The 20,742-nt window shown below is 47.8% G+C and overlaps 1 protein-coding gene across 1 annotated transcript in view; it reads left to right on the top strand.

Annotated features, from left to right (window-relative positions):
* The window catches only part of TSPAN4 (tetraspanin 4), a 393,772-nt gene that overhangs the window by 354,835 nt on the left and 18,195 nt on the right, over positions 1 to 20,742 (top strand). Inside the window, exons 4-5 of the mRNA XM_054972773.1 lie at positions 9,693 to 9,794; positions 20,557 to 20,688. Coding sequence (XP_054828748.1) covers positions 9,693 to 9,794; positions 20,557 to 20,688 — 234 coding nt within the window. The remainder of the gene's footprint in view (positions 1 to 9,692; positions 9,795 to 20,556; positions 20,689 to 20,742) is intronic.

Below are 20,742 nucleotides of genomic sequence, written 5' to 3'. Positions count from 1 at the left end.
ACCTTAGGATGGGGAAGTGCATCAGAAGTAGCTTGGCCCTAAGACACCAGACATCAGCTCAGTAATTGGCATAATTACTGTTCTTTACACAGAATGGAAATAATCCCCACACAACACACCCAAATCCTAGCTGCCTGGACTAAATCTCCAGCATCACTGGAAAGGCAACCGTGCTGTACCTTAATGGACATTACATCCAGCCCTGACAGTACTGTTGCTATTCAGGTTAACTGTTTATGGCTCTTATGACTAGTGTCCTGAGAAAAAGTGAAGAGCTCCCAGGTTTGCACCTGCTGATGTACAGAAGTTGCATATGGGTGATTCTCTAGCATATTACAATGTTGAGTAGAAATGCTTGATTAAGCAATCTATTATGGTCAAATGAGAAAACGTGTTAAGACATACTTGAGCTAACAGAATGTTCCTGTGGATCCTTCAGGCATTTTATACATGTTAACTTTGGGTTATTAAAAATTATTGATCTGAAGCAGGGCATGAAGATTACTTTAAGCAGGATAACATCTGAATTCTAGTCAAAGGGATTATCATGCTGTGCGCAGCTGTAACTAATGGCTTGCAGAATTGACTGCATTTTGCATCTCCTTAAATGTGCGTCTTAGTCTTCTTTTTCAGACTGGACCTAATGGTCCACAGTAATCTCTAGATAAAATGTAAGCTGATATACAGGTCTCCTTGTGCTAAGAACCATCTCCAAGCTTCCCTTTTCAGGCTGACACACCTTGTTTATCTGTCAGCTTCCTTCAGTTTCTAGGCTGCCCTTCTTGTTTTTTGTTTCCTTCCTTCCTTCCTTTCTACTTATGCAGTTTATTCTTCAGATGAAATGTACCTTGTGACCAATTAATTAACTCAATTCCTAAAAGATACCAATATCTATCAAGCTGCCCTGCTCAAGGTGGTGTCTCATTCTTTTCTCCTATGTATCAAAATCTCTAGTTAAGTGAAGAAATACTGTAGACTATAACCTGAGAGTGTGAAAACCCTATTTCTGCATTTCATTCAGAATGCGAGTCAGGCAAACTTTTATCTCAATAAGTGAAATTTTGATTAAAGTTCTGCAGCTACTGATTTTCTAGCTCTACTACCAGCTGCATTGTACGATTTTGAGTAAAACTACCTGCTGCTTCCATGTGATAGAAATATACAACTTTAATATATCAAGGTTACAGCACAATGTAATTGTTAATAGTCCAATGATGGAGCTGGGAATGCCCTGTGAACCATTTCTTTATGTGTATATTGTTTGGCTTCAGATAATATAAATTCCCCTTGAGGAATATAGTTACTTTCCAAATACCATAGCAATACGAGAAAGAGTCAGTATTGTGCATTTCTCTCTTCAGATGCTCTGTCATTTCCCAGCCCATATGTAACTTTGATCCAAACTCTCTGTTGCTGTGTATTCTATGTACTATGCAAAACAAATGTATTTTGCACCTATGTCACAATTCTCCTTGACACCAGAATGAGCTATAAAGATTCATCCAATTAATGACATAATTGGTAACTTGAAGAAACAAGTTCTAGTTCTTTTAGCAGAAAGGTGGAAAGGCACAATGTGCTCTTGGCTGACTTCTATCTATCCTATGTCCTTCAGTTGAATTCTGACTCACTTCTAAGGACAAATGTGTAGAGGCTCCTCTAGTCCAGTTTTGTTATCAGCACTTTCATACATGATGCATTTATTGCACATGAGGTTTTTTCACAGTTGCCATTTGCATGCATGATGCTTAAAGTGGCTGCTGCTTCAACTGGGCTGGTCATTTGAATGTCAAACCTACATTGGCTGGGATGGATATTTGCACGATGAGTGCCTTTCCTTTGTATTGTCTCGTAATCATTGCTGATGTTGGAGAGCAGATTTCATAATGTGAATGAGCATTCTGTTTTGCAAACTCAACTGAAAAGAGCTGCACTCCAACTTGTGCATGAAAACATTCTATGCACAGTTTAATGACATCCTCAGCAAGAAAGTCATAAAATAAGAAGATAGACTAACAGTCCAAACCTAATCATGTTTGCCAATAAGTATGCCTCCTTCAAAGTGCAATGAAGGCTGCTTTTTCACATCTGCTCAAAGGTTATAACATAGAGGTATGACACATATGGCATACTGTTTATCTTTCACCTATCCCAGCAATAAAATAAAAATAGTACTTGAGGTAGGAGCAAAATTAGACATGGGCACAAACCAAAAAAATTTAACGAACCAGTGGTTCGTGGTATGGTGCCGACAACAAACCCGAATTAGCGAACCACAGTGAACTTTTCCTGCTGACGAACCGGTTTGAAGTTCATGGGGCTCAAAAAGGCCCCTGTTGGACTTAGAGAGCCCATATTCATGGGGAGTGTTTAGCAGGATCTCCTCCAGCCAGCACCCAAGTTTGGTCAAGATTGCAAGAGGGATCTTGGAGTTATACACTCTCCAATCTGAGGCCCCTTGGAAAGTCCCATTCAATACAATTAGAGCCACCAGTTGACATTGGCCCAGTGTACAAGGGGTGTACTCAAAGGCAGGCCACCTCCCCTCTAGGAGGTGGGGGGTCTGGCTGCTTGCCGGCAGCCACCCCCCCATGTGCCCGCCTGCCAGGCCTCAGAAGAGCACGCGCTTATTCCCAGTGCCGGCCGCAAGGTGGGTGATGACGGCGGCTGCCGGGCCTGGTGGGCATGGGGAGGTGGGGGGTCTTAGAAGTGGGAAGATCCCCCAGCAACCATGGGGCCTCATCCGAGGGTCCCATTGAGGGACATCCACCCTGAAAGAGTGCGCAGATTGCTGTGGCAGAGGCTTGTCCACTCCCCCTGTGTCACAGTGGAGGCTGTCGCCAACAACACTCACCTTTCTGCCTTCGTGGAAAGGACGTGACTGGTCGTGGCATTACCCATTCACCCCTGCCCGGAGGGGACAGCCACTGCTGTTGACAGGGGATGCTGTGCTGTACAATTTTATGTGCAACAGCAGCAGAGCTGCCCCTCATGGCCAAAACCACCACTGGCAGACATCACCCACCTTCCTGCCTTCACGGAAAGGACAACTGGTTGTGGGACCCATTCCCCCCATGCACAGAGAGGACAGCAGGTGCACATGGATAGGGGTGCACCGTGCTGCACAACTATACACGCAACAGCTCCTGAGCTGCCCCTGGCAGACATCAACCACCTTCCTGCCTTCGGGGAAAGGACATGACTGGTCATGGCATTACCCATTCACCCCTGCCCGGAGGGGACAGCTGCTGCTGTTGACAGGGGATGCCATGCTGTACAATTTTATGTGCAACAACAGCGGAGCTGAGCCTCATGGCCAAAACCACCACTGGCAGACATCAACCACCTTCCTACCTTCGCAGAAAGGACATGACTGGTCGTGGGACCCATTTCCCCCATGCACAGAGAGGACAGCAGGTGCACATGGATAGGGATGCACCATGCAGCTCAAACCTGTCAGCTCAGCAAAAGCATCTGAGCTGCCCCTTGGGGTCCAAAGCAGTGGCAGCAGACAGCACCCACCTTCCTGCCCTCACGGAAAGGGTGGGAGGGACCCATTCCCCCCTGCTCAGAGGGGACACCAGGTGCCATGGAAGGGGGGGGGGTACCGTGCAGTGTCACTCTAACATCAGCAACAGCAGCAGAGCTGTTCCTCTTGGCCAAAAGCAGCATCAGCTGGCAGCACCACACCTTCCTGCCTTCACGGAAAGGACGGGATGGAAAAGACAGGAGAGGTTGGGAGACATCTGAGCAGATCCAGAGAGGGAGAGGTTGAAAGAGGGACCATCGGGGAAATGTCAGGGAGACAGGGACAAAGGGTTACTGCCGGCTGCATTGCAGAGCATGACCAGGAAGACCCCTTAGTCAGCGAGCCAGGAGCTGAGAAAGCCACTGAGTTCACCCACCTTCCTGCCCTCGCGGAAAGGACAAGAATGGACAGGAACGGGGAAGTCATTGGGAGGGGTCGAATCGGTCCCAGAGAGGGTGAGGTAGGAAGAGGGACTGGGAGCTTGACAGGGAGAGGAGGACCAAGAGGCCCCAAACACCCACCGTGTCAGATTGCACAGGCTGCTGTGGCAGAGGCTTGTCCGCCCCTCCTGCATCGCAGTGGAGGCTGTCGCCAACATCACTCACCTTCCCACCTTCATGGACAGGAGCCAATTCCCACCATGCTCAGAGGGGACAGCAGGAGCCTAGGATAGTGGGCTCCATGCTGTGCAACCATATGTGCCACAGCTCTGGAGCTGCCCTATGTACCCAAAAAACAGAGCGTCAGAAAACACCCACCTTTCTGCTTTCACAGAAAGGATGGGATGGGCAGGACAAGTTGTGGGGAGGGGACATTTGGGCATCATCTGGAGAGGGAGAGGTTGAAAGAGGGAATAGGCACTTGTCTGGGAGAGGAAAGCAAAGGGTCACCAGCCATGGAAGCAGCCCCGAGAACTGAGGGAGGCTTGAGCCCACTGTGGAGGAGCTGGGCCTACAACCCCAGGGTGGCTCAGAGCCCGGGTAGGTCCAGGTCACGGGAGGGTACCCCAGTAGGTTGAGGTTGACCTTTATGAAGGTCAACATGTCCACCAGGTCCGGGTGCAGACGTATGTGGCAGGGACGGAGGAGGTCTCCCAGGTGGGAGAACACCCGCTCGCTCTGCACACTGGTGGGAGGGCAGGACAGGATGTTTGTTGCCACAATAGACAGGTCCAGCCATACGGCAGATTTCCTTGCACAATACTCCAACAGGTTGTCATGGGGGGGCTCAGTGGGCTCAGCAAGGTACTTGCGCACCATGGCCCCCAAGGAGTCCTCCACTGAGAGGGACGCGCCCACTGTGCAGCGGCCAACCACACAGCCCACTGAGGCCCAGAGATCAAATGGGGCCATTGGGGTGGGTCTTCCCTGGCGTGGCTCTCTTCCCACCTCCTCCCCCTCCCCCTCCCCCTCCTCCACTGCCTGCCCCTCGCCCCTGCCCAGTTCCTTCTGTCCTGCCTTCTCTCTATGGAAACGGAGCGCCGCTGTGTGGAGCTCCTTTTTCCAGCACTGCATTTGACCCACCTGCGTGGCGATGCTGCCCTTAATGCAGGAGTCACAGAGGGAGGCCAGTTGGTACGGTGCCTCACGGTGTAGAGGATGCAAGTGCTCAGTTATGCAGGCCCGGATCCTCCAGACAAAGTCCTGGACCCTGGGGAGCAGCTCTTGCTCATGCTGGAGCTCCTGGGCTAGAAACCGGTTGAGACCGTGGATCAGAGGGATGACCTGACCCAGGCTGGCCTCGTAGAAGCACAAGAGCTCAGTGGCACCCTTGAAGGGTTTCAGTATCCGGGACATCTGGGCAAGGACTCTCCATTCCAAGGAGCTGAGGCTCAACTCCTCTCCCCTCCTCAGCACATCCGAAGATGACAGGATGTCTTGCAACGGGCCCTTCTGCTCCACCAGACGACATATCATGTTGTAGGTGGAGTTCCAGCGGGTGGGCAGGTCCTGGAAGAGTTGGTGCTTTGGGTCCCCTGCCTCCCCCTGCCTCTGGAACAGCTTGCTGGAAGAGTTTATGCTGTGGGAGAAGTGGGAAGCAATGCAATGGCAGCTGTCCAGCAGATTGCACGTCCACAAGGTTCCCTCCTCCCAGCTGTCCCTTGGCTTGCTCCCCAGCCCAAGCATGTCCCTCATCACAAGGTGCAGCTTGTGCGCCATGCACACCAGGCCCGGGAGGGATGCCTCTTTCAGGGCTACCAACATGTTGGCTCCCGCGTCCATGACCATGAAGCCATGGACAAACCCTTCCACACCGGATGTCCTCTCCCTCAGAGCCGCCTTTATGGTGGCAGCGATGTTCTTCCTGGTGTGGACCTCATTCATCCCCCGCACCTGAAGAAGAACCGCCCTGTAGCCCAGTGTCAAGCCGGGCACCTTTTTACGGCTGCCAGATCTTGGCCTGGGGCGGCAGAGGTCCTCTGGTTGCCACCAGTGGGCGGTGATGGCAAGGTACCCATGATGGCAGCCTCTCCACAGGTCAGCCGTGAAGTGCACTGTTCTGCCTTGGGCGGGTGACAGCTTTCTGCTCACCATGTCTTGCACTGACTCATAGAGGGCAGGCACAACTCGACGCCCAATGGTGCGCCGTGACGGCATGGAGAACCATGGGGGGAAGTGCTGGAGCAGCAGTTGGAAGCCCACGCCCTCCACAACCGATAGGGGGAAGCCTTGCAGGGCAATCATCTGCGCCACCACACGAATGACCGCCTCCTGAGCCCTTGACCTCACCCTTTTCAGTGGCACCACCCCTGACCCTAATGGAACAACTTCCCCCAGGGCGGCCTGCCTGACCCTTCTGCTCCCACCAGTAGCACCCTCGGGGCAAGGCTTCTTGCTCAGGGTGCATTCTGGTGACCCTCCCACCAATCCTGGATCAGACGATCTGGTGGCCCTCTGTCTCCCCCCGACAGATGTTTCTCTGCCCAAGGACGGAGACCACAGGCTCGGGTGGTGCCTCTTCAGGTGCCTAGTCAGGGTCGTCGATGAAAGGTGCTTTGGGTCATTGCCCCTGCACATCAGGCCATCACACACACAGCACCACACCACACGGGGGTCAGTCAGAAGGGCCCGAAAGTGCCTCCATACATTGAGGTTGAACCATAGGCCACTAACAGTTCCACGGGAGGGAACCAAAGGGTTTTTGGCTGTGCCACAGAGCTGGCAATGGAAGACGGAGTGATGGGTGGACTGCAGGCGGGGACAGCACCACCGGTAGTTTGGGATGGGGACGGGCTGGATGTTTCCTCGAACCCCAGCCATTCCTTCAAGGATCCCTCGGCCTCCTCCTCCTCAAACATTTTCAAGAATTCCTCTTCCGCCGGCGGCAAGAGCTCTTCGGCCTCCTCCACAGCCACAACAGGTGATTTTTTGGGAGCAGGGGTCTCTGCTGCTCCAAAGCCCTGCACAGCACTGCTTCCCGTGGTGCAACTGGGACAATCTCTGCACTTCCCCCCACATGCACTCTTGTCCACCACACGAAGCCTCACAGTGCCTGCAAACAAGAATTGAGGAGAGAAAAGGAGATGACACTGTGAGCCCTCAGCCAAGGTGCCCACTGAGCTTGGTCCCAGGGCCTGGCAGCAGCCCTAGCACAAGAGGGAGGGAGGGACTAGAGCACTAGCCCACCACTCCCACAGACCTGACCCAATCAGGCACTAATTAATAATAATCAATGTGAGCCCTCAGCCGAGGTGCCCACTGAGCTTGGTCCCAGGGCCTGGCAGTAGCCCTGCCACCAGAGGGAGGGAGGGACTAGAGCCCTAGTCCACCACTCCCACAGACCTGACCTGATCAGGCACTGATAAATAATAATCAATGTGAGACCTCAGCCGAGGTGCCCACTGAGCTTGGCCCCAGAGCCAGGCAGCAGCCCTGGAACCAGAGGAGATAGATGCCTATCCCCAAAATCCAAGCTCAATTAAACTCTCTCTGTCTCTCTCCCCAAAAGCTAGCAAGTAGCAAGCAACAGCTCTGTCACACTCCACTGCTCACTGAAAGTGAAACCCAGCCTGGGATCCCAGTGCTTTTTATAAGCTGAGGTCCCATTGAGCAACACAGGAGGTCTGTGGTTGGCCTTCAGAGCTGCCTATCAGGGTTTGCAGGGATGAGATTGAAGTGCCCATGGCTACAGAACACCCCCTCCCCCTCCCTCCCCCAGGTGTCTTCTCCCAGGTTGTAACCACTTTGCAGCTCCATGGTTGGAAGGAAGATCTGCCAATCAAGGTAAGCTGGGCTTCCATTCAGGTTTCCAGGGCGACAGGAGGAGTGCAGACAGAGTTCAGGCATTCCCCTGGCTCCGTTTCCAAGAAAATTGATTGATGGTGCCTGACTGTCTGGCTTCGCAAACCGCGGAAGAACGCACTGAATCGCACCTCTAATGAACGCTGGTTTGTTGGCCATGGACACTTACGAACCGCCGGATCACGAACAGAAGATTGGGCGTTTCATGGGTTTTTTTGGTTCATAATGTGGTTCTTGCCCATGTCTAAGCAAAATATCTCCAGAATGTCCCCACAAGGTTTCAACTCTGTTTATATTATTCACTGTCAATATGCTCGCCTTGTGTTGCTCCTGGAACACCATTTTCATGTCTTTCAGGGCATGATCTCACCAAACTGGGAATCATGCAGTGAGTGTGCTGATATCAGGTTGCTAGTTAGCTTATCAGGTTTGGCTGTACGACAATATCTGTAAAGCCAATTCAGAGTGAGGGCAGGTAATTCCACATTCTGAAGCAGTCTTGGAGAGCTGCACAGTAAACACTTGGCCAGATCACCACAAAAATAACACTTCCAACTGAGGGTAATTTCTGTGAGGGGCAAAATGTTATGTGAAAAGCCTTCTACCCATTGGCCACTGTTTTGGCTCAGCCATAAATAATACTCTTCAACTTGAAATAATTATAAATCAGAAGCTGGGGGATTTTTTTTAGACTTCTGTTTTTCTTAAGTGGAACTATTCTTGGGAACAGACAGCTAAAATGCAATTCTTCCAGTCTGCAGCATTAACAGTTTTCCTGTAACACAGAGCTGTTCCACATAAGGTTATTTGGAATCCTTTTCTGTTTATACCATATGGAGTTTAGTGAAAATAGAAATGAAACCAGCAGCTCACCACACAAGAGACTGTTCAAGAAATTTCTATAGCAAACAAATCCTTAGCCAAAGAGAACTCTAGATGGAAAAACTGGGTATGATACTTCAAAAGATCAATAAAGAAGCCAGATGCGAAATGTATGAACTTCTTATTTAGAATCAGGATATGATTATAGTGAATGAATGGGAATGAAGAATCAGCTATCAGAGAATATTATTTTCATATCAGATTCTAGCTGCAATACTTGATTAATTGGTTTTAAAAGTGCCCTTGATGAACTGGGCAGACTAAAAAAAAGTCACCATTTTGAATGTAAGCATGTACAAACCCATGGCTGTCAGGTGCCTTCAAACAAGAGGGAATGTCTCTCTTGAATTATGTCCACTAATTTTCTTAAATTCAGAGATGGTCCAACATCCAATATACATTTTCTACCATTGAATAGTTCCTGGAGACCAGAATATCACCCAGCATCTTGCCATAATTTACATACAAGCAGGGCTCATTTCGAGGGGGAACGCACAGGAACACAGTTCCTGCAGTTCCCCAAAGAGGTCACATGTCAGGTAGCCCCGCCCACCTGGCCCCTGGCCATTTTGGGCCCGTTTCGGCCTGGATTGGGGCAGAAACAGCCTGGATTGGGCCTCTGACAGGTGGTGGATCACTCTCCTGCTCATCAGTGGCCCAATCCTGACCATTTTGGGCCCCTTTTCAGCCATTTTCAGACCCTTTTGCCATTTTGGGCCTAATTTCGACCCTGAATGGCCAGGATTGGCTCCAAAACAGCCAAAATAGGTGATGTCAGGGTGTGTGGCATATGCAAATCAGTTATACTAATGACACACTTCTGTGATAGCAAGAGGCGTGACATATGCTAATGAGTTATGCTAATGAGTTATGCTAATGAGTTCCTCCTGCTCTTTTTCTACAAAATGACCCCTGCATACAAGTCATACTTTCACTGCTAGCATTGCCATGGCTTCCTAAAGGAACCTTAGTTGTAAAGTGCCATTCTGCAGAAACTTACCCAGCATACCTATATACAACTGTATGTGTTTTGTTTCCAGATTGATAAGTATGCTCAGCGGGACCTGAAGAAAGGGCTTCATTTATATGGAACTGATGGAAATATTGGCTTAACTAATGCATGGAGCATCATACAAACAGATGTAAGCCTACATTTTTGTTGTTCTTTTCATCTTTTCCCCATGCATCTTTGATACATGTATTTCCAGTACAATAGGAAGGATTTAATTTTGGTTTCTATCCTAGTAATAAAAATATGTCACTTATGTTGTACCTTACCCATGGATCCTGTAGCATAACAGTCCTTCCAGCTACGTTAAAGCCCACATATAGGAATAATAAACAGAAGTCTAATAGCATCTTCAAGACTAAAAAAAATTTTATTGTAGCATAAGCTTTTGTGGACTAGAGCCTATTTCATCCTATGTACTGTAGTGGGTCCACTAGAGTCTTTTAGTCTTTAATTTACTCCCAGACTCCTGTTTATTTTTACTGCAGCAAACATGACTACCCTTCTGGGATTCTTACTGCCTACAGGAGATGAACTTGCAGTTTTGGGCTCAACCTCGTCACATGATGCTTTCAGTCATGCAGACAGGCACACATCCAAATAGACAAATTATATCTATTTTTAGCAGCATGGCAGAGAAAATTGGTTAATGAGAACAGAGCCAAGCTTCTCTTTCCCATGAAATGATAATGGATGGGTGATATCATATTTCCATTATAATTTTTGGACAATAATGGGATGTCAGAGGAAATGAGTCATTTGGACTCTCCAGCACTTACATATAGCTGGGTCTTTTGATTTTTCCATTTCCTCCTGTTCTCTTCTGTGCCTGAGGCACCTTTCACCATGCAAGGGCAATGGAGAAGTACATTTCATTAGGCTATGTATTTATATAGCCATACACAAATATCAGTCATTTTCTGTATTATCTACATTCTCCTTAGCAATACTATTAGTTCTCATAGACCATTCCTAACCAAGTTTAACACAGAAACAAGTTCAGTTGATTCATTTCCGTTGGACATTATGCTGAAGTTTGCAAGATATGATGCTTACGTTTGTAACCTAAAAGTGATTCAAATATTACAGCATCTTACTATATAATTGAGTAAGCATGTTTCAGATGACTCACTTTATACCCTGGTGCACCACCAGAGGGTGCTGCTGCAGAGGAAAGCCCAGGTAACTTACCATATCACTCCAGAAAACATGCCATGGTGGGAAGCCCAGGCAGGGAACAGGAGTGGAGCAGGTGGCAAGGCCCTCCCCATGCCTTAACCCAGCTGGTACTGGGTGTGGAGCAGGTGGCAATGTCCACCCCCCACCTTAACCCAGCTAATATTAGGAGCGGAGCAGGGGCAATGCCCATCCCCCCTCATCCAGCTGGTATTAGGAGCGGAAGAGGTGGTAATGCCCACCCCCCCACCTTAACCCAGCTAATATTAGGAGCGGAGCAGGGTTAATGCCCATCCCCCTTCATCCAGCTGGTATTAGGAGCGGAAGAGGTGGTAATGTCCACCACCACCTTAACGCAGCTGGTATTAGTAACCAGGGAGTTCCACCGGTAAAGAGAAACAACTTGCTAACACACAACTGGGGAATCAATACTGTATCATAAACAACTTTTAGTATTTAATGCTATGTAAAGTGCCAAGTGCAAAATTGTGCAATAAATACATCAATCAATAAATAAATACATGCAATAAATACTGTGTACAAAATCTGTCATCCACAATGCTACCAAATTCATAGCTCAAATGAGCAATGTCCACTATGTAGGGATCGGAGTGCTCGGAGACGCGCAGGAACAGATTGCAATGGTAAGTAGTCCACAGTCCAAAGATGGAACAACGTAGCCAAATTGCATATTGCTGACGGGCTTGTGCGTGCAATTCTCAATTCCCGTTTCATTCTGTAACTTCTTCCTGGGCAATATTACACTGGATCACTAGTCCTTAACGCTCCAATTCCCATAGCACCCGACTGGACATTCCAATTAACCACCTGGAGTACTGGAGCAGGTGGCAATGCCCACCCCCTTCAGGCAGCTGGTATTAGGAGTGGAGCAGGTGGCAATGCCCGCCCCCCACCTTAACCAAGCTGGTATTAGGAGTAGAGCAGGTGGCAATGCCCGCCCCCACCTTAAACCAGCTGGTATTAGGAGCAGAGCAGGTAGCAATGCCCACCTCCTACATTAACCCAGCTGATATTAGGAGCAGAGCAAGTGGCAATACCCGCCCCCTTCAACCAGCTGGCATCAAGAGCGGAGCAGGTAGCAATGCCCAATCTCTGCCTTAACCCAGCTGTTATTAGGAGTGGAGAAGATGGCAATGCCCATCCCGCCTTAAACCAGCTGGTATTAGGAGTGGAGCAGGTAGCAATGCCCGCCCCCTACATTAACCCAGCTGATATTAGGAGCAGAGCAAGTGGCACGATCTACTGTGGCCTTAATATAGTAACATATTCTCTAACCTCTAGACAAAAGGGTTGTTAGCTTGAAGGCTGAATTTGGTTATGCTACCCTGTTAGTGCGGCCTAAAAAAGGAAATCGTTCCCTGAAACTATTAAAAAAGAAAGAAAAGTTTTCCTAGACTGCTGCAAATTGGAGCTTTAAAAGTTGATGAGTGGAGGGGAGTTAAACTACATGGTTAGGGTTATGCTACTAGGGATTGTGTTCAAATACATTGACTCAAGAGTAAATTGTATTTGATAGGAATGTTTCATAAGGTCTGAGATGTGCATACGGCTAGGTTTTTGCTATATGATATATGGCTAATATCAGTGTCATAGGTCACTGCTGTGTGGACTGGCATTGAGCTTGTCCTCTGCTGCTGGTGAAAACTAGAAGTGAACTGGATAGTGGTGGGCATAGGGAGGGGGGCCAGTATGGAGTCAGAGATTCCAGTCCTCTGGGGATATGGGAGGTATGGCGGTGGGAGCTGGTCTCGGCTGAGAAGGGCACGGAGATATGGTTTAGCTCAGTGCTCTTCTAACCTGCATCCCATCCCAAAATACGCTGGGGATGGATGTAGGAGAAGGAACCCCCCCCCCCTCGACACTGATGTTGTGCAATGCCAGGTCCATAAATAACAAGACTGCTACATTGCAAGACTTTTTTGCAGTGAGCAATATGGACCTGGTATGCATGACCGAAACCTGGGTGAGGGAGGGTGAAACGGTTGCCCTGGGAGAACCGACCCCCCCCCCAGGGTATTCAGTCCTTCATCAGTCCCGAATAGGAGGCTGGGGGGGAGGGGTGGCAATCCTCACTCGAGAGTCTTTCTCCTTCAAGCCGCTCCCCACCCCTGAGATCTCTGGCATTGAATATGTAGGCCTGGTGTGGGGTGCCGAGGAGAGTTTGGCCATCTGTCTGGTGTACCGTCTGCCTAGCGCACCAGCAGATACCCTGTCACGCCTGCTAGAGGTGGTAGCGGGGTGGGCCTTGGAGTACTCCAGAGTGTTGGTCTTGAGGGACTTCAACATCCACGCTGAAGACACCTCCTCTGTGCAGGCTGCGGACCTAGTAGCTTCCATGGCAGCACTGGGACTCTCCCAATTTGTATCGACCCACACACACAGAGCAGGCCACACGCTAGACTTGATCTTCGGGATGGGTCTTGTTGTGGATCTAGAGGCAATAGAACCAGTGTCATGGTCAGACCACGCGGTTTTGAGGGCTTGATTGGAGATGCCACCCCCCCCCCCCCCCGCAAGGGTGGTGAGCTGATTTATGCTCGCCCGCGGAGACTTATGGATCCAATTGGTTTCCAGAATGCTCTGCGGGATCCTATGCTCCACTGCAGTTCGTTAGATGAGCTGGTGGAGGATTGGCAATGCCGGCTCTCCGAAGCCATCAATGAAATTGCTCCCCATCGCCCTCTTTGCCCCCGTGTAAGACGGGCTCCCTGATATACAGAGGAGCTTTGAGAAAAGAAGCGGGAGCTAAGACGGCTTGAGCGAGTGTGGTGGCGATCTCGCGACGAAGAGGCAAGATCATCTTATAGGACGTTTATGAAAGCCTATGAGATGGCGATGAAGGTTGTGAAGAAGGGGTTTTATACAGCCTCCATCGCATCAGCTAGCTCACGCCCAGCAAAATTGTTCAATGTGGTTCGATCACTAGTCTCCCTCCCAGGGGGAGACTGCCAAATTCAGAATTCGGACATCAGCTGTGAGGCTTTTGGGAGCTTTTTTGCTGAAAAATTTTTGTCTCTCCGCCATGACCTGCCAGCCACAGTTGATACAGTAAAGGAACTAGAGACCCCTTGGCCGTCTTTAGGGTCAATATTGGATCAGTTCAGTCCACTCTCCAGGGAAGAGATTGACAGGACCCTGCAATCTGTTAGGCCCACCATGTGCCCCCTGGACCCATGCCCATTGTGGCTGGTAAAGGCCAGTGCCGATGGTCTGCGGTCCTTGTTGGAGGCCATTGTTAACACATCCTTGGGCACGGGGTTTTTCCCTGGGCCACTAAAGGAAGTCGTGGTGAGACCGCTCCTGAAAAGACCATCACTGTACCCCACTGACCTGGTCAATTATCGCCCAGTCTCAAACCTCCCATTTCTGGGAAAGGTGATTGAGCAGGCGGCAGTGGGACAGATACAGGGTTTTCTGAATGATGTCTCGGCCCTAGATCCCTTTCAGTCCGGGTTCCAGCCAGGACATGGGATGGAGACGCTGCTGGTCGCCCTCACAGACAACCTTCGCAGACATCTGGATCGAGGTGGTTCAGCACTGTTGATATTACTGGATTTGTCAGCAGCATTTGACACAGTCGATTATGATCTTCTGACTCACCGCCTCGCTGATGTGGGGATACAAGGGAATGCCTTACAGTGGCTTGTCTCTTTTCTCCACAGTCGGGGACAGAGGGTAGCGCTTGGGGAGAAATTGTCACCCCGTCACCCATTGGTGTGTGGGGTCCCACAGGGGGCAATACTCTCCCCTTTACTGTTTAACATCTATATGCGCCCCCTTGCCCAGCTGGTGCAAAGTTTTGGGCTTGGGTGCCATCAATATGCAGATGACACCCAGCTGTATCTGATGATGGACGGCTAGACCGGCTCAGCCCCAGATGTCCTGGAACATGCATTTGCAGCCATGACTGATTCGTTGAAACAGAGTCGACTGAAACTGAACCCAACAAAGACGGAGGTCCTATACTTGAGCCATGGGGGACTGGATTCGGGACTCCGGCTCCCGATCCTCGATGGGGCACAGCTTGTGCCTGTTCGAAGGGTTAGGAGCCTGGGGGTGATCCTAGATGCCTCCCTGAAAATGGAGGCACAGGTCACAGCGGTTGTCAGGTCTTCTTTTTTCCATCTGCGGCAGACCAGACAACTTGTCCCTTACCTGTCTACCTGTGACTTAACTACAGTGATCCAGGCAACGGTCATCTCTAGGTTGGATTACTGTAACGCGCTTTACGCGGGCCTACCCTTGTGCCTGACCCGAAGATTACAGCTGGTGCAAAATGCAGCGGTGCGCATCATTATGAAAGCACCAAATAGGGTGCATATTACACCAATATTGCGCGAGCTGCATTGGTTGCCAGTGGAGTATCGGATCAGGTTCAAGGTTTTGGTATTGACCTATAAGGCCCTGTGTGGACTGGGGCCAGCGTATCTGAGGGACAGTCTCTCCCCGTATATTCCCCAGAGGACCCTCCGATCAGGAGAAAAGAAATTACTATCAGTCCCTGGCTCCAAGGAGGCCCGCCTGGCCTCGACTAGAGCAAGAGCTTTCTCAGTCTTGGCTCCTACTTGGTGGAACACTCTGTCTACTGAGACCAGGGCCCGGCAGGATTTACTATCTTTCCGCTGGGCCTGTAAGACAGAGTTGTTCCGCCAGGCTTATGGCTGAGGCTGGGATTCCAGTGGCTGGAGGATATAACATCTACTCCCCTCCCTATGAGAGCCGCCCACCACTGTTCTGAAGCTGCTGCCATGTTTCAATTGCACTGCTGCACTTTCTGTAATCGCCACTAAAAAAAAAAAAAAGAGTGCTGCTATTTTTAATATCTTTAAACAATGCTTTTAATGTTTTATGATAATGTTTAATGAAATGTTTTAAATGTTTTTAATGCTGTTATCCACCCTGATCCTGCTTGCAGGGAGGACGGAATATAAATATGATAAAATAAAATAAATAATAATAATAAAAATAATACCCACCCCCCTTCAGCTAGCTGAGATCAAGAGCAGAGAAGGTGGCAATGCCCACTCTCTGCCTTAAGCCAGCTGTTATTAGGAGTGGAGCAAGTGGCAATGCCCACCCCCCACTGTAACCCAGCTGGTATTTGGAGTGGAGCAGGTGGCAATGGCCTCCCAGTGCCTTCAGCTGGGTGGGTATACAGCAGGAGGCAATTCCCTTCTTCCATTCACCCAGCCTGGACAAGAAGTGGAGCAGGTGAAAATGCCCACCTCCTTCAACCTACTGGAATAAGGCACTGAGCAGGCAGCAATGACCACCCCATCTTCACCCTGTCAGAATCAGGAGCCAAGCAGGCAGCAATCTCTGCCCCCCTTCAACCTGCCGGAATCAGGAGCAGAGAAGGTGGCAATGCCCCCACCCCCTTCACCCAGTTGGGATCAGGAGCGGAGCATGTAGCAAAGCCCACTGCCTGCCTTCATCTGTCGGGATCAGGTGAGAAGCAGAAGGTAGTGCCCACTCCTCCCTTCACCCAGCAAGGAACAGGTAGAAATGCCAACCCCCCCTTCACCCAGCTGGGAGCAGGCTTGGAGCAGGCAGCAATGTCTGCCCCCCTTCACCTAGCTGTAATCAGGTGCAGAGCAGAAGGCAGTGCCCATTTTCCCTTCACCAAGCTGGGATCAGGAGTGGAGCAGGTGGCAATGCCTGCCGCCCCCTTTACCTGGCCTGTATCAGACCTGCAGTAGGTAGCAAAGCCCACCCCCCCTTCATGTTGCTGAGATCAGGTGCAGAGCAGGTGGCAATGCCCATCCCACTCCTTCAGCGTCCAGGATCAGTGACAGAGGAAGAGGGAATGCCTGCCTGCCCACTCTCCCTTTTCTAGAGCCCATTGTATTTTTTCCCACAACAGGCTTTGTTTCTAGTTAAGACATGATTGTCTTTATTTATATTATAATGAGTTCCATGACAAAATCTAGTCCTTTACTTGCTACTTTGAGTCAATAATGATGGGGGCCTCTTGGGGATGGGAGTTCTTTCAGCACAGTAAAATCAACCAGCAGACCAGTTTAGTTCTTTCACAGTCATGTAGAACAGCCCCAACTGCAGTAATGTAAACCATTCTTAAACCTGGCTAAAATCAAGGTTAGCAAAACAGTGAAGGTATGAATATAGCACATCTGTTTGTGGACATACATCTAGCACATGTACGCAATGTGTCAAAGTAGTTTGTATATATCTTCTTTATCCCAATTCAACCCTCTCTTTCCTAGCCAGAGCTTATGTTTGACTAAAAGGACCAACTTCTGATGCACCATAACATCCTATATCACTGCCTATCTGTACACCAAGGAGAGGAGAAGGAAGAAATGGGCCACTGTTAATCCCTTTGGCACTCTCCATGTGCCAGTGTTGTGTTGCACAGGCACAATTACTCTAAGTAATTTGTCCTGCGATGACATTTACTTTTCAAGTAGCATGAACCACAATTCTCTGCAAATAATTTCTAGTTATTCTGTTGTTAATATGCCCTATATCAGACAATGTTCTGGGGCAGCCCTTGCCCTTTGCAATAACAATGACTGTGTTAGAAAGCCCCTGCCACAAATGGATACTGAATTGGTTTGATAGATATTTGAGTCTGTGCTTTTACTAATGCCCTGCCAAACACCTTAACGATGGGCATCAGTATAATTTATAAACAGAAGAGGTTGGAACCAGTCTTTTGTTTGTGAACTTTTTATTTAGCCTCCCTTCTTCATGAACACATCTCTGTTTATTTCTTGTGATGCTACCCCTTTAATAAAAATGAAAGCCCGTCACAAGGTACTGCACTTTATAAACTGTCTAAATTATTCCATGCCCCCCTTTGATGGTTGTAATTGCACCAGATTTAGTACAATTAATCACCAGAATCCTTGTGCTTAAATATTCCTTTTGTACTCCGCACAATAGGAGAAGCTTGTCATAATCCCAGTGGCTTGTTCTCTTTTCAGCTTGAATAGCTATATTGTTTGTCAAAATTCTTGCACATTTGCATGGATGTGATATTCAGCATTCCTAATCTTAAACTGCTATGTACAAATAGAACTGGGCAATTTTAGGTGTGTTGGCCATTTTTGCAGGGGAGCAAGATAATAACAGATGTATTTATAGAGCTTACTTTCAAACCTATATTAATCCAATATCAAGAAAGCTAGTGAGAGGATCAATAATATATTCAGTACTGATTGTGAGGGAAATACATTATGCTCATTGTAAGACATTAACTAGAACAATAACATGATTTTTATATGAAAATGAGCACCCAGTTTTAAATTATATTTCATTCCATCAGATCCCACTTTGTTAGTGCAGCTGGTGTCAAAAAGGCCATATGATTTAATACCACAAATAAGAAGAAATAAATATCTAGACCTATCTTCCTTTTGAGAAACTGCACTTCATTATAAGAAGGTACAACAGAAAGTTCTTCTACTGCTAGGGATGAAACAAACCAGATGACCAGCATGAATGTGTTTGGCAACATTCTTTCATCTTTGTCTTTAAATCCAACCTGAAAAGTCTTGTGGTACTCAAAAGCTTGCAATGCAAACATTTTTCCCCCTCACGTATTCTATTTTTCCCCCATGTGACCACCATGGCTACAAACTACAACACTTCTTTATTTGTGCCACCAGATAGTATTGAGTATTTATTGTTTTCAGGCTGTAAACAAAATGATTGTATCTCCCCAAAGCCTTCTGCCTTCTGCCCAGGAAACAATAAGGCTCCCTGATATATTCAAACATATTTGGAAATGTCAGAGATTTGTCCCTCTCCCCAAACTCCTGAATCTTGGTGCCCAAATCTTGTTGCACATAACATCTTATAGTAAAGGAATGCAGACATTTTGACCGAGTTGACTTCAGAAGGGCTGAGAGAACATAGTCCAGATATTTACCCCATTATACAAAGATGGAAGCTGTCTCAAAATTATAAAACTCTTCAATACAAGAACTACACTAGCTTAGCACGTGATTCCCCAACACTGCACTCATGGTATTTCCCCTGGCACTTTGCCAAGGTTTTCAGAAAGTGGACAGGGTCTTTGCAAGGCTGGGATTGTTATTAGTGGCCCTCCTTCAAATTAAAGGGTTTTCCATGGGTATAACAGCAGCAGCAGCTGTCACTGGAGAACCAGGTGGACTAGTAAGCATCCAAGCTTGTGATTCTGCTCCTCCTTCATGGTTTCCTTCTTTCTATTCCCCTTTCTCTTTCTCCCTTCCTCCCCCATGCTTTCTTTTGGTTTTTTAAATTCCCTTTCTGCGATTATTTTGCAAAGTGTGGCAGCTATTTTGAGTTTGGCTGCACCTCCATTTGGGCATGGTGCTCACCAGTCCCTCTCAAAATTTCAAAGTGACCGCAGGGTTCAAAAAGATTAAGGCCCCCAGTGCTATCAGAAGTGAATAACCCAGCCCAGCAAGTGCAGTCAATGATATAAGTTGGATGAGAACTATATTAGATCCACAACTGGGTTGTCTGAGCAAAAACAAATGTCTCTTTGCCAAAGCAGTACTATGCTGCATTTACTGCAAAGAATGCAGAGAGCTATAAGCGAAGCTTGTATTCTTCCAGAAAACATTGTGTCTTTTTAACCAGAACAATACATTGCTCATCGAAGCACTAAAATTCTCATTCATATTCTGGGTAGGTCTGCTGGATGTGATACATATCAAAGTTTAGTACTCTGCTACTTGGAAAAAGTTTGCTGCTTGCAAACTCAGCTTCCAGATCATGAATGTCTATATTACTAAATGTCAAAGACAATTTCAAAGCAGTGCATGTGAGACTCTGAAGCCACTCATCTTTACAAAAATATAATAAAACATGTTTCATTGCTGTAGCCATTTCATTTGCTGTTTTTTTCCTGGTGGTAATAGCACACTTGAAAAATAATATCATAGCACTTGGTAGGGCTGACAATCCAATTTTTGGTTACAAAATAGTCTGCTGAGTCATACATTTTTTAAAAAACCAAAGCACAAGAAATGGTAGCAAGAAATTGATTTTCATGCCTGGATTTTTTTTTGCCATTGATAGAACTTCAGTTCTCTTTTGTTAACTAGTACAAGGTCTTAAAATAATAAGTTTTCATTTGATTTTGTGCCTATCTGATGGTTAGTCTTTTCATCCTTGAGTCCTACAAGGTATAGATTGGAAATCCTCACACACTGTTCAAACTGGATCCTCAACTGAAGCTCAGTAGGAGCCATTCTACTATCAGAGCTTCTAGGATTCTGGTGGGCATTGCTTAGGTGGGAGATCTTCTCTCATCTTTTTATATAGCACCTGAAGATGGGGAACATTTCTGTAAACCCATTACCACTATCATCTATGCCACTAATTCATTAGTTAGTGAGTGGCTGGTCTGCTGTAATATTACTGTGGTCCTGGAGAGGGTTTAAAAGCCCTCTGGCTACCATGGCTTAGCTGCTTCAGTATCACAAGGGGCCAGCCAATTTTAGCCTAGCTAAGCCAATAACAAAGGACAAATTCTATAAATTTAAGCCATGTATTTCATATATAAATGACTTAATTCATTCAAGAGACGTTGACAAATAATTCACCCAAATAGTTCATCCTTCCAGATTCTGGTGGGGTTGGGATGTTGTGAAATGTGAAGGACTCTGGTCCAATGTGCCAAACCCACTAGGCTTTTTCAGTTCTTTTTGCTCTTATTGTCAAATGGACTTTTTTGTCTCCAGTTCAGATGCTGTGGAGTGTCAAACTACACTGATTGGTTTGAAGTGTACAATACAACACGGGTGCCAGATTCGTGCTGCCTGGAATTCAGTGAGAATTGTGGGCTTCACTCCCCAGGGACCTGGTGGAAAGCAGTGAGTAATTATCAAAACTAATGCTTATGCTAACAAGGCTGGCCTAAAATTGGG

This window comes from Eublepharis macularius, chromosome 2 (genome assembly GCF_028583425.1).
Source record: "Eublepharis macularius isolate TG4126 chromosome 2, MPM_Emac_v1.0, whole genome shotgun sequence".
In the NCBI taxonomy this organism is placed as follows: domain Eukaryota; kingdom Metazoa; phylum Chordata; class Lepidosauria; order Squamata; family Eublepharidae; genus Eublepharis; species Eublepharis macularius.
This window is presented reverse-complemented; position numbering and strand designations above follow the sequence as displayed.